The sequence below is a fragment of the Crinia signifera genome, chromosome 3 (assembly GCF_055691185.1).
Source record: "Crinia signifera chromosome 3, ASM5569118v1, whole genome shotgun sequence".
NCBI lineage: Eukaryota > Metazoa > Chordata > Amphibia > Anura > Myobatrachidae > Crinia > Crinia signifera.
The window spans coordinates 212,315,336-212,331,052 of NC_139219.1; the positions used below are offsets into that span (position 1 = coordinate 212,315,336).

A 15,717-nucleotide genomic window follows, 5' to 3' on the forward strand; every position below is an offset into this window, starting at 1 on the left:
TACCGATGCCGGAATCCGGACCGCCGCAATGCCGACAAGGGGGAGGGGGCGTGGATGGCCCCCCCCTTGTGGGCTCCCTGTGCTCTCCATGCAGCTGACCCGGTGCCTCGCTACGCTCGGCACACTATTTTATTCTCCCTCTATGGGTGTCGTGGATGCCCATAGAGGGACAAAGTGCCGGCATTGTGGCAGTCAGGATTCCGTCATCAGTATTTCGACTGTCTGGATTCCGTCCGCGGGGATTTTGACGGCATCCCGTCTCCACTGCCTCTCAGTCTCTTACTATCTCTCTGTCATCCCTGTCTCTCCATTCACTTTCTATGTCCCTGTCACTCCTGATTCCCCAGTCACTTGCTATGTACCTGTAATCCTCTATATCCCTTTCACCCCTGCTACCCTAGTCACTTGCTATCTCCCTGTCATCCACTATCTCCATCACCCCTGCCTCCCCAGTCACTTGATGGGGGAAATTTAATAGGATGAGAAATTCAGAAAGTGAGAGATTTGGTAAGAAATCTCCAGTTTTTTTAAAGCGGCAATCATTTACACTGCAAGATCAGTTTGATTTTGAAGGGCAAATGATTGCCGCTTTAAAAAAAACTGGAGATTTCTCACCAAATCTCCCACTTTCTGAATCTCTTATCCTATTAAATCTCACCCGATATCTCCCTCCCATGATGCCTCCGCAGTCACCTGTTATATCCTTGTCACCCCTGCCCTCAGTCACTTGCTATGTGTCACCCACTATCTCTCTGTCACCCCTGCATCTACAGTCACTTGCTGTTTTCTTGTCAACCACTGTCTCCACTGCCTTCTCAGTCACTTACTATCTCTCTGTCACCACTGCATCCCCAGTCACTTGCTGTTTTCCTGTCAACCACTGTCTCCACTGCCTTATCTTCTAATCTTCCTTTTCTCCCACTATCTCCATCAGCATTGGTGAAACCGAGATCACCTCGACCGACCAAACCCGCTGCCTCTGTGTCATCATTGACTCCTCCCTCTCTTTCACCCCCCACATTCGTGCTCTCTCACAGTCTTGCCACATTCACCTCCGCTTAATTTCACGCATCAGACCATTCCTCTCCACTGACGCGACCAAAATTCTCATTCACTCTCTTGTCATCTCCCGCCTTGACTACTACAACATCCTTCTCTCTAGACTACCTCTCTCCCGCCTCGCCCCTCTCCAATCCATTCTTAACACTGCTGCTCGGCTCATCTTCCTCTCCCGCCGCTCTATCTCCGCCTCCCCCCTCTGTCTATCTCTTCACTGGCTCCCCATTCCTTTCCAGGTTCTCTTTAAACTCCTCACCACCACCTACAAGGCTCTCTCCTCCTCCACCGCTCCTTACCTCTCTTCACTGATCTCTATCCACACTCCCTCCCGTCCTCTTCACTCCACCGCCGACCGCCGGCTGACCTCTCACCTAATCACCTCCTCCCACTCCCGTGTCCAAGACTTCTCACGCGCTGCCCCCCTGCACTGGAACAACCTCCCGCCACCCATCAGGCTTTCTGATTCCCTTACCTCCTTCAAGCGCTCCCTCAAAACCCACTTCTTCCATTTAGCCTATTCCTCCTCCTCCTCCTAACCTCTTTTGCTCCTCCAATCCTGCCTACCCTACCCCTCCATCCATTCCTACTTATCTTATTGTTTTTTGTTTGTCCACCTTTAAGTCTGTTAACTCTTATGAGTAGGGCCCTCCTTCCTCATGTACTCACCCTACCTCTTTACCTCACCAGTGCTCCTCCCCGGTTCTTCCCTTCCTCTACTTCATCTTGAGTCTCCTCGACAATTTCCACACCTACTTCAGAACTGATGCTGATTTTAGTTCTACCAGCTATACCCCTATTTATGCTGTATTTTATCAACACACCCTGTACGATACCTTGTAATTTGTTTGCTATGTACGGCGCTGCGGACACTTCGTGGTGCCTTATAAATAAACGTACTACTACTACTACTTATCACTCACTATCTCTCTGTCATCCCTGCCTCTCCATTCACTCACTATCTCCCTATCACCCTCCCGCCCTCTATGGTCAGCCAATGACTGTCATCTCTCCTTCACCCTGATCACTGCTTCCCATGCTAGAGTTCAGGACCTTGCCCAAGTTGTACCCCTTCAGTGGAATGCACTCCCTTGCTCCATTAGACTCTCCCTGACCCTGCAAAGCTTCAAACGGGCACTAAAAACTCACCTATTCACTAGTCCTGAGGCTGGTTCTCCGACCCCCTGCCTGCTTACATCCTGCTATCAAGTCACCGCCCACTTGCTTGTACCTCATGTAATCTGTCTGTCTCCCCTTCCTACTAGACTGTAAGCTCCTCAGAGCAGGGCCCTCTTTCCTCCTGTTGTCAAAGTCCTCGTATCTTCACATTTCACTCACAGCTCTCCCATACTCAGTGACCATCTTTGTCCGCATATACTCATCTCCATCATTGGCCTCAAGCCTCTAGTAGTATGTTGATTGAGTCCTCACTACTTATATTTAAGCTGTAATGTGTATTGAACTGTGGCGCTCTTTACCTGTATTCTATTTTTGTTATTTATTCAATGTAATACTAAGTTTTGTTTCCCTGTACCTTATAAATAAAATTATAATAATATCACTCCTATCTTCCCAGTCATTTGCTATCTACCTGTCATCCTCTATATCCCTGTCACCCCTGCTTCCCTAGCTATTTTATATCTCCCTATAATCCACTATCTCCCTGTCATCTCTGCCTCTCCATTAACTTGCTATCTCTCTGTCACTCCTGCATCCCTAGTAATTTACTAAACTACTGTTTCCTCTCCTCACCAGTAACTTGTTATCTTCCTGTCACCCCTGCTTTCTCAATCACTTGCTATCTCCCTGTAATCCATGCCTGCTTAGGCACCCACTAAAATTCACTTGGTATCTCCCTGTCACCCCTGCCTCTCAGTCACTTGGTATCTCTCTCCCACGATGCCTCCACAGTCACTTGTTGTCTTCTTGTCACCCCTGCCCGCAGTCACTTTTGGTAATATTGCTTGTGGGACCACACAACCTTTTGGGAGGCACACGCCAAAGGCTGTCCCTTTATATAGCTCAGGGGCGTCAAAATTTGTAATTGCTTGCCAAAAAAATTAATGCTAGCCCTAATGCCCAGTGGTAGGTCTCATCAGTCTGTCACATCTGCAGAAATATTTATAGATGCTGAACTTTTCATGCTGAAAAAGTGTAGCATTTATGAATTCATGCTTACCCTTGTGTCTACCTCTGGTCATATAAATTAATAGCATACCTAGTCTTCAGACAGCACTCTTGATTGAAAGGTCATTGTTTAATTTCACACAGTAAATGAGAGTTACCTAATATTGCTTGTTTTCTTCTTAGATAAGGAAGGTGTCATTAAAATCAGTCAAAAGTTTTCTACAATTTTTCTTATACTTAATAAAAAAAAAAAAATGTCACCAAGCAATGTGTGAATCAATTGTTTGAATTATTCACAATGTGCCTATGCTCTAGACCAGACATGTCCAAACTGTGGCCCTCCAGCTTTTGTGAAATCCCACACATCCCAGTATGCCTTGCCATAGTTTTAGCATTCCCTAATAGAAAAACTGTGGCAAGGCATAATGGGACTTGTAGTTTCAAAACAGCTAGAGGGCCATAGTTTGGACATGCCTGCTCTAGAAAAAGATGGTTATACAACATAAACAGTTTTTATGTCAAAAAGTAATGCAGATGTATTTAGAATATCATCAAAATAAACTTATTTGTAAAAAAAAGTAGAATGTGATATCCCCTTGAAATTCAAGGAATAATTAGTAATACTGAATTATTGGAAATGTGGGTGTGGTATATTTCAGTAGGTAAACAATGTCTAGATCAACCTAATGTATATGGTCAACCAGTACAGGGTCAGCATAGGCAAATGGTGAAGACAAGCAGAAGGCTGACACAGAAATGGTATGCACTGTAAAAGGTCAATATAAGTTTTTCATGTTGATATTAGATTGTAGATTTTGTGACATGGACCCCAAATTAGTGTAGCACATACCCTCATATGGCATGCTTCACTCATCATTCTATGGTCAAGATGTCTCGCTCTGCTACTGCTGCAATTGCAAGGGTGAATGATGACAAGTTGTGGAAAAAGACGTTTATGCCAAGTTGCAGTTATAAATAAGGGATGTCACTGCCAAATAAAGTAAACTAACTGGACGGATAAGTGATAGCTGTGCTTAAATGGAGATGCTGAACACTTAATAAAGAATACAGTTATATCACAATATTAATATGAGAAATTATTAATTTTTGCATAATTAAAACTAGCACTGGTAATATAAAAAATTATAAAAGAAAGTGGCTTATAAGCTACAGTCCATACGGTACTGTATATTATCGCATGCATCCAAATGGAGTGGAAGATTGTCCATGTCTGTTCCAATTGTGCCTTAGTGGATTGAGAGCCCCAAATGGGGTACTGCTTAGCTTTGTGGGATCCTTATAGTGGCAGCTTAATGGGGAGAGTTTCCACCTGTTGCCTGTAGATGATAGATGGATCCACTGTAAGGGATAGCACTCCCAATCTGAGATAAATGTATTATGTATCATGTGCTTTAAATACATAATGACATTTACAGTGAAAATAAGACATTAAGAAAAAATACATATATGAATGCCAATAAAAATTAAACAATTAAAATGTATAGCATTTCAGAAACATGGCAGTAACTCTTTTTTTGTTCCACTATATTTTTCATCTCCATTGTCTAAGAATGATTCTGTTTCTTAAAATAATTAGGGATACATTTATTAAAGGACAGTTTTAGTCAATTTGAAATCAATGTTGTGTTTCAGGGGCCAACATGCACATTTGCTAACAGACACTTTTTTAGATTGATTTTTTAATGTTAGTAAATGTGCAATGTGTTATCTTTTAACACAATTAACATTGCACTAGCAGTTACAGTATATTATATAACGGAAATTGCAAAGGTGACACTTCTATGTGGCACTTGATAACACATACACAATATAAATTCAAAATTAATATTTATTACACAATAGCACAAATAAAAACATAAAAAGCACACAGAAAAACCTCCCAGGGGTTCAATTAGACAAAAGCATCAGAATGACATATTAAATAAAATAAAATAAAAATAAATATTAAAATTCATAAAAGTCCACACTTAATAGCTGCTTATATGATAAGCGCACTGAGAAAAGGTCTCCTTATATGCACCCAATTGAGCGATAAATAATTTGTAGAAGAACCATATCATTTATATGAAATCATTTGTATAGACAATAAAATTGCAGTCACTGCACTATTATATATCCAAGCCCACAAACATAACATATGTCAAAACATACCCAAGTTGATTACAGCCTCATTCGGCTGTCTCCAGATTCCCAGTGTCTTGATAGTACTGTGCAGTGAATGGTGAATGCCTGTGCTGCTCCATTAGATTGTTTTAAATGGAGCTGGTTTCCAGCTTGGTAGATAAAGCACTTGGTCACACTGGGTCCCGATGTACAGGGGATGTTCCGAGGTCAAACTTGGTTGATCTGCACACTGGACTCTTGCACCTATAGTTCTGGATTGCACTGGGTCCCGCTGCATGGGAGGTGTCTGGAGGTCAACCTTGGTTGGTCTGATGCTGGGTTCCTGCACTTGTCCACTAGCCAGACTGCACTCCAGGCTGGTGCTGCAGTGATTTCGGCACAGCCGTGTCTCTCAGTCAATGCACGGCCATTGTTAGTGGCTCAGCAGGTGGGTAGCAGTGATTGGGTTCCACGATCTCACATCACCCACAAATGCATTGGGACAGGGGATCCTGCACATCGAGGTGGGCAGATGGCATCCTTTAATTGTGGGCAGTGCATTGGGTGGTTAACGAAAGTGTTGAGGGTGCAGGGGGGCTGGCTGGCAGCTGGGCAGTCCATGGCATGTAGGCATCCCCAGTCCCAAGGATGCTTTGCATGGGTGTCATTATGGCATCGCTGGCACACCCGCACAATGCTTCATTGGGACCGGGGATCCTGAACAGCCAGGCAGGCAGATGGGATCCTTTATCTGCCGGGTGGGACATTGGACATCTAATGTAATTGCTGGAGGGCTGCTGGATGGGGGGGCTGATCACTGGGCAGCCAAAAAAAAGACTTGTTCTGGAAACTGGAAATAATTTGGATACTCTACCTATACCTTGATTGATCATTCATATTTTTTTATATATAATAATTTCATGTGATGTAAGACCAAAGACTTATTTAATGTTAATAGATTTGTCTTGCCAGACTTCATGTGACAATTTGTTTTTATGGATACTACTGTATATGACACAGTCAGACTTTCTGACACAAACAATGTCTACATCTGTAATGCTTTTCCCTTTCTTGGCTCTTGCCTGATGGGTTTTATTCTTAAATATAATAGAAAGTTTATTACTTTAAAAAAATATATATTAAGACCAATATAAATCCCAGAAGCACTATGTTCGTGGGCAAAAAAATGTGCACAGATTAACAATTACTTGGTAAAATGACAGTGGATTATTGGAAATCACCATTTGTTAAATTGTAATGGAAATACATTAGGAAGTTTTGTGTTATTTAACATTTAACTATTAGTTAAGAGAATGAAGAACTAATTTTACATTTTAAAATAAAATGAAACAATTATTACATTTGTTTTTCTCTACAAATAAAGTCATAAATTAATTAATATATATTAATTGTTTATATTTTATGAAATAGAATGATTTATTTTTACATTTAGCATATTTTTTTAAACAGATATTACTTTATTTAAAACTGTTTATGATTTTTTTTTTCTACAGAGCGAGACCTAAAGTACAGTTCAATGGATATGCCGGTCATGAAAACAGTAATGGACAAGCATCATTTGAAAACCCAATGTACGATACAAACTTAAAACCCACAGAAGCAAAAGCTGTTAGATTTGACACAACATTAAACACAGTTTGTACAGTGGTATAGCCTTTGGTGCCCATTAAGACTGATTCATAGCCATACCTCTGATGGACAAGCAGAAATTCCATTGGTGCCCTAAACCAATATCTTTACTTCTCTTGGCTTTGCCACTGCAATCAGTACCACCATTGGTCAGAAAACAAATCTACAATTTCTGATCTCAATGAGTTGTTTCTTCTGAAGATAACACGAGGAATGGTACTTAATTTTCAATAGGATTACATGCCTGGCTGCAAACTGCTTACCATGAAGGAATACTTCAGGAAGACTGTCAAGTCATGCCACATTTTTAATGCCACATATATTTTATGTGGTTAGATGCCTTTCATTGCAATATTTTGGGCACTTGGATAAAGTATCTTCATCCTGTGATGAATGATAACAACACAGTATATATATTTTTTATATCCCAAAAAAAGTGAATGCCCTAAACAAGAAGAGATCTATTTCTCCTCAAGGAGAGGACAATCTTACCTATGGTTGCACATACATAAAATGCTTTACCATTAAATCAATGAAACTTTTTAAAGCAACCAGATTTATCAGACACTCTTTGTGCACTGGGCCGTTTGCTAATTTTCCCATTCAGCTGGTGTTGCAAAATATTAATGCACAATTTTTTTGCACTAGTATGTTTGAAATGAATGAGTACCATGCTTTCAACAAAAACAGGGTTTATAATGACAATGTTCAATTGTTTAAATATAACCATGCTCATTAGACATCCATTTCACTAGTCAACAGGTTTCACTGTACCAGAATTCACAATGATCCATGATTAACTAACAATAAGAAACTGTGTTTCTGTTCATTTTATTACAGACAGATTTACATCTTCATAAAACAACATGTGACATTGTGTCCAGAAGCAGCAGTCGATTTTTGTACGATATATATTTTATGTCTTATTTTCTTATAAAAAAATAAAAATAAAAAACAGGGTTGACATTGAAAATTTGTATCATACAATTAAACAGCGGGTGTTTGACAAACTGTGAATAGTAATTTATTTAAAGCAAACATCTTGGCACACAGTACAAAATTTGCATTTTATTTTATTTATTGGAATGCTCAGTTTTTTTCTTTATATTTATTTGATGCAATAATAAATAGTAAAGAATAACAGTTAAAATAACACTTAAGAAATGCTGTGTGTGCAAGATATACTGGCTACAGAGCTGTTCTTTAAAAAGAGAAAGGATTTCCAATTTCTAGTGTATAATAGCTGATATGTTGGCTGTACAAGTGACTGTCTAGAAGAGACTGCTATTAAGATTATGGTACTGTTAGACAATAGGGCAATGGAACGCTGTGCGTTCTATTGATTGTAGTGCCACATTACCACTTCCGAGTCAACTACTCTTCCTGTTGTTTTGTCTTTATGATTTTCTACCATAGGTTGCCAGCAGTAACAAAGTAAGTCTACAATATATTGAAAAAAAAAAAACTCTGAATGCCTCAACAGAACTTTAAATCCCTGCTAAGTTATTGGACATAGTTTTTCTCTTCAATTGTCGAAACACTTTGATTATTTCATTATAGTGATCTATTTGCAATGTCATCTTACTCTACGGACAACCAAAATTGGCATTGTAGCAAGGAAGGCATAATGCTATGGGTAACATATGATAGGATTAATATATTTTGAAAGCACTTAAGAGAAAATACTTTGCAGTAATTAGTTTTCCTTTTGAAAGGATAAATTAAAGAGAGGATGTATAAAGAAAGGACACTGCCTGTGATTATACAGTATATAAAATGGTCTTAGCTACATTTTCACTACAGCTATTTATAGAAATTCTAGATTTTGTAATCCTTTGTTATATTTTCAGTAGATTAGGAGCACCATTTACAAGATAGTCATAATTTAATAAAAATAAAACATCACAAGTAATTGTTATAATGCACATTGTCATACCTTTTGAAAGCAGATAACTTTACAGTTAACTTTGCTTTTAATACAACACCATTTAATCTGGACAACAGTTGCCTTTTAATGATTGCCCTTATTACAATTTCTTTAGATATTATGCAAATATATTTTTGGAAAAATCATGTTTGCTACAGTATTTTAATATTATAATAGAATAACTGGTCCATTGCAAGCTCATATACAGGGGTGAGTTGTTAACCTTCTAGGATTAAATTTACTAAACTGTGATCTTTTTTTGTGAATACAACAGATGCGTGTTTCATTAGATCCAAACCACAGGAATTACTAGTTGTAGTTTGTAGGCTGAAAACTCAATCTGAATCTGATTCATTTATCTTTCCAAACCCATAAACTGCATTGGTTTAAGAACAAACCGTATGTTAATACCAGATGTTAAGCACCAAGTTTTACCACTTCAATTACGTTACCTAAGAAAAGCAAAGTTTAGCTTAGGCCTGGTTCCACAAGAAAAAGCATAAACAATTAGTGTGTATGTGCATTTTTAAATATTGGCACAATTCTGAGTGCCAGCATACAATAGCATTTATGAGTTGCAGGTGCACGCTTTTAGCAAATGAAAGAAAAAAAAAATATTAAAGTGCACTTATGTATCCTATCTCTCTATTTTTCTCCATGTCAGAACCAGAAAACTACTTTTCATGAATAAGCATTGGTTATTCATGTGATTTGGTAAAGTGTTATTCAATAGATTAGATCTGTACTTCTCAAACTCAGTAGTCAGGATTCTGCACAGGTCACATTTCCAGGTCAACTAAAAGGTGCACATTTGTATTCATTAATCATGAACAGGTGATTCTCATTCTTTCACTGGAACCTGGAAAACATGTGCTGTGTGGGGTCCAGAGAACTGCGTTTGAAAACCTATGGATTAGATGATTTGTATACCTTTCATGTACAGAGATCTGGATAGTACAGTAGTTTTAGATTAGGTGCGAGTGTTGTTTTTATTATTAGATCAGTTTACAAACTGCATAATAAACCATGCAATTTGCCAAAGTTGCATTTCGGTAAATCCCCAAATAGACTTATTGGCAAATATGAATTTGACCTTCAATATAAAATCATCTTAGTTAAAACTGTAGATACAATAGCACATACTAATAGGAAATTCACAGTTCTTGTTTAACAAATAAGTGATATGATCAGTATTGGAATAGTATAAAACCTTTAACTCTAAATATTTACCGGTATGAGGATGCAGAAAAACTATAAAATGGAATTACTTTTACAGTATGACTATCATATCTATCTTTTGGATAGTAATTGACTGACATTTCATGAAAAGATTTAACCTCCTGTTAATAATGTTGAGTTAAATGCAACAGAGGTCTAAGGATTTATATTACAGCATGATTATTTACCATCAGTGCCTTTGAAGATTTAAAAAAGGCATTGGGCAGAAATACAAATCTTAACTTAAAGTTAATGAGCCAGTACATCCACTTGTCATTGAATTCTACCATTTCCTGGCAGTAATAATGCAATGTCCATCCTGACATTTGTGTCATTTTAACTTCAACAGAATCTGTATTTTTTTCTCTTTTTGAGAAGGACCACTTAAATTAATTTTTACTCATTGATTGACATATCTAGTATGTTTTTAATATAAAATACATACTTATCGTAAATACATATATTTGTGAAGGAAAGCGTACATGAAAACTACTGTATGAGTACTTAGAGATGAAATCGATGTCAGGTATAATTTGCTGAAAGTCAGTAATTAAATATTTGTACTTGATTTGTCAAATGAAATTATTAATTGTCTGAAAAAAGCTACAAGACATTATAATATGTATTACTTAGGAGAGCCTCAAATGGTTTATTTAGGCAACTGCAGTACAGTATAAAATGAAAGAAATTATATGTGGACAAAGTCAAATACATAATACATAAGTATATTTTATTAAGATGACAGTTTGTAGTAAGTAACAAGAATCTAATTAACTTCACCTAGATTATTAATATAAACACATTTATTATAACCAGATAAAACTCTAGAGGTGGTGCTGCAGTGCAGATCAAATTTCAAATAGGTTAGCCACAGCAAATGCTACCAATTGCCATTCAATATTAACTCACTGGCAGCTGGTGGGGCTCCCCTATGTGAATTTTGGACTGTGCTGCAGCCCCACCACTGGAGCCACCACTGGTTATAGCCAAAGCTGTATTTTAGAAATGTCATATGGCATTTCACACACATATAAAAATGAAGTTAATTAGTACTTTTTTCCATCAACCCAATTTAAACAGTTTCAAATGGAATTGCAGTAAGTTCCTTTCATTAGGGTAAAACATCAAAGATTTCAAGAAAATCCTTGCCACACAATTAAAAAAATAGGAACCATTGTTAATGAGGTATTTTAATTGACTGGAGGTTTCTCGATTTCTTTTTGTCCAGTGATCACAATTTGCTTAACAAATTCAAAGTACACAGAAAATACTAATGTTTAACTTTGGTATGATGTGTTGTAAGATTTTACAAAAACTGATAATCTATCACAACTGATGCTGGGTACAAACTACACACTGTGATGGGACATAGCAAGGGAGCTGTCATCAGCAAGTTCAGAAACACTTGCTGATGACAGCATTGATGGAGTGATGGCGCTGGGGTAGGGGGTGGGCCATGCTGCATTCAGCAGTATAACATCACTGGCAACATCCCCACATTGGGCTGTATTTTCAGACAACAAGGGAACTCCTTAGTGACCCAGGGGAGTGTGCATAGCTAGTGATGTAGTGAGTACATAGTGGACAAATGTTAGAATTTGTCTAACGAAAGATCATTATCAACAAATTAATTTAAAATACCATCTAGTGTGTACCCGGCTTAACTTTATTAGAGTACTAAAAAAATTGCCCAACTTGCAATTTCTCATGCCAATACAAAGGTGGTAACAAAAAACAAAAAGGGGTACTGTAGGTATGCAGCGGCCACAGCACTTTGCCCAAATCCAAAATGGCCTTGGGAGACTGCTGCGCATGCGCACACAGCACCTCCCAGGGCCTTCAAGTAGCACCTTCCAGAAAGAAGCAGCAGCAGCAGGTGAGCAGCCCCCCCCGCGCATTACATACCGTCCCCCCACTCATGCACAACATACCGCCGCACCCCCGCACATTACATACCGCCGCCGACACACACCCCCGCACATTACATACGGCTGCCCCCCCTCCCCCGGGCCGGAATCAAGTTCCAATCCGCCCCTAGGTGCTGTTGTCTGAAGGTCAGTGTCAGCAGAAGCCGATACTGCTGCTGGTGCAGGGGTACTGGTGCCCGGATGTAAGACATGGAAGAGATGCTTAGTGGACTGGAGCCAGTTTACATGATGACAGTAGGGGGACTCCTGCTCATACACAGCAAGAATCTGTGACTCTGAGATGTACGTTTGACAGGGGCTTTTGCAATCATAAACTATACCTTACTCCCATGGAGCACCTCAACAGAGTTACAGAGTCCAAAATTACCCCAATTTGCTGTATTTTATATAGCCTATTGCTTTCCAGACCATTTTTCAGTACCCTTAGACCTATCATACCACCATTCTAACATACTGTATGTGGGCTGCATGCAAGAGCAGGCAGTATTTACACTGCAAAAAATATACACATCTATTTTCTCCCTTGCATAGCAACATGGTTTGTTCCAGACACAAAAATAATAAATGTTGTGCTTTACTGAATATGGCTAATGTATGGTACTGTTTTTAGGATTAGTACCATTTTGTAATGAAAATGTACCTAATCTAGTTAATAAGGTGAAAGACAGAGGTTCTGCAGTATATGCTATTTCTACAATTGTGCATAATAATTTTCTAATCATGTATAAAGTCATTAATATTGCACTAAATTCTATGGTTAAATTCCAAACTCTGTTATACACCAAAAGGCTGATTGACAAGAACTGGATTTTCAATTGGAAGGGATTATAAATAGGTTCTTGAACTCACCAAGTACATAGCTAACATTTCAGATAAACATTTTTATTTCATTACACAATAATTAATTAAATCCTAAACTCTGTACCAAAAATCTATTTTTTAATTGTATATTAATAAAAATTATCATTTAAATGTATAATTGTGTTAGCAATATTAAATAAGTCAATCATTATCTTCCTTGATATATTTGTTTTCAAAAGTGATTAGTACAGTTATCTGTTTCTGGTTTTCGATTTAGATTTAAGTGAAATATTAAACATTAGACTTAACAATGGCTTCAAAAATCCGTTAATGACAGTCTTTCAAATTATTTTTGAAACTACATAATTTGCACGCATTATCCCAACTAACTGTGGCCACACCTATGATTTACAACCTCAAAAAAACTATAAATTTGTATTTTCACAATTTGACTATGCTTATCTATTGGCTCTTTTGGATAGTAACACACAACTTTGACCTAGCAAACCATTGTTTCTCAAACGCATAAACAATACCATGTTTTCGAAATTAACTAGCAAGCACGGATGTATTAATTGATGAGCGCTCTAGATTTACAGGTTATACTCATTTTTTTTAATGAGGACTGAATCTGAGAAACAATGGCCAAGATAGTTTGATTAACATGTTTTCAGTTTTCAAGTTGATAAGCCACCAAGACCACGAACCACTCCTACCTATGTTGTTTGTGTTTGATTTCTTTGTCATGTCCATAATTGAAAACCAATGCATACCATTTTGGTGCCTATATTTTTTCACAATTTTGTTATCTTTTATAGATAATTTGTGCTCATACTGTATTATTCAAAATATGTATATTTTGTTAATTACTTAGATAAGAATTTTGAACAAAAATTCTGATTTGTAAAAGGCATGTATTTTATTGTTGCATAATTCAAGAATATCCTTAAACCTGTGTCATTGTCTCCTAGGGGCGAATCAGTTTAGTCCAGAGAGCGATACAACTGTGGGAGATTAAGCACTAGCCAATCAGCTTCTGTCTTACATTTTACAAGCTGTGTTTGAAAAATGACAAGAGCTGGTTTATCTTTCACAATCTTATCTCTCTACAACCTTTGATAAATAGCCCAATAAATAATAACTGTTTCCCCATATGCCCTTGTAGAATTATTTTTTTCTATGTTTAATAAAAATGTAATTCATCAAGTTAGGGGCTTAATGAAAAAGAAGTACATGCCTCATCTAGGTGGATTTAGATTTTTTGTTGCCATAAATTCATTTTTGACATCTACTGTAGCATCAATTCCACTAACGTCTAACATACTGTAAATTGTGGCACATGCCTATATCTTGCCAGGAGCAAAATACAAACCCTGCTATTATTATTCAAGACATATTTTTGTGAAAAGGGGCAAAAGTAATTTTGTGGCATGTGCCTCTCTTCCACTGAATGCTTCAATTTATAAATATATATATATATATATATATATATATATATATATATATATATACTTTTCATGAATGGATTTGATATTAAAATCATATAATTTATTTCCATATCTAGTCTACAGTGTAGGCTGGATAAGAAGTTTAAGAATTATAATGAATATTAGTATGTGAAAATAAAATACATGGTCTCTGGTGATGGAAATGTATTTTACAAATACATTCATATCATAAATGTTTTTTTCATATGCATCAACATTTTTTATTTTTGTAGCTTACCTTTAAATAAAGAAATTAACCAGTTGGTTTATTATAAATGTAATGTGAAATGGATGTCTATGGCTCCTGAGATTTCATGACTCCACGCTACATTTATATTCATCTAGAAGAACATTGTTTATTGTTTTCTTAAAGGAAGACATAAAAAGAAATTAGCAGAACTGCTTAAAACATAAGCACTTTTATTTTATAACATTCCCCATATTCATCACTTATTCAGAAGTTTTTTGGAAGTTTCATTACTGAAGAGCTTAACCCACATGTTTATCAATTATTTTCAATAATTTATAAGCTTGTAGGAATTCACCTCAGTAAAAAGGGTCATTATCAACTGAAGCTATATTTAAAGAAACAGTTATGTTTAATCAAATATTGCTTGTATCATATTTTGCCGTTTCTTCATACTAGCTACAATCATTTTCTTCCACATGAATTTTGAGATACAAAATCAAAACTTGTGAAACAATGCTGACAGTTCCATTGCGCTTTATCACCTTAAATCATTGTACTATTTCACCTCATGCTGCTGACATGAAGTACAGTAGGTGCAAAAGAGTATTTTGTACAGATATATATTTTTATGAAAAATTTGTAAAATTATACAATATACTGTAATATTTTTGAATGATGTAGCTAAATTGTTGAATACTTGTTTCTACAAATTATACAGATGTAATTTCCCATGATTGCAACTGAATCAACAAAAGTGATTTTACCATTTTTATTCTCAAATATATGTAATAAAGTGGCCTGTTGGAGTATGCTATCCTTTTGCAACATGCAGAAATATATTAAATTATATTGTAATATGCCACCTTAATATAAAGTTAACTCAAATTTGAATTAAATATTTAATTTTAATACTGTGTCAGAATTTATTTCCTTGGTTTGTAAATCACACTTCAATTACATTGATAGTTAAAATGAATACTGAATTAACTTTAACTTTATGGAATTATGAATCTGAACTCTTTTATTGAACCATTTTTTATCAGTGTGGATTACCATATGTTATACTTTTATACATTAACCCTGTGTTTGTTTGTTCCTTTTCTTCCTACCTTCTCATCATCAAAACACTGTAGGTCTGATCATCTAAACTCAAACAGTAACTGTTGTATACCATTGATGATAGACATTACTAGTACTATATATATAAAC

At 36.8% G+C, this 15,717-nt stretch overlaps 1 protein-coding gene across 2 annotated transcripts in view; it reads left to right on the forward strand.

The window, feature by feature from the left end:
• CSMD1 (CUB and Sushi multiple domains 1) overlaps nt 1-15,417 on the forward strand; it is a 1,658,539-nt gene extending 1,643,122 nt beyond the window's left edge. For both annotated transcript variants that reach the window (XM_083177358.1, XM_083177357.1), the window contains exon 70: nt 6,822-15,417. In XM_083177358.1, the coding sequence (XP_083033484.1) occupies nt 6,822-6,981 (160 nt within the window). In that variant the 3' untranslated portion in view covers nt 6,982-15,417. The remainder of the gene's footprint in view (nt 1-6,821) is intronic.
• Nucleotides 15,418-15,717: the final 300 nt, after the last annotated feature.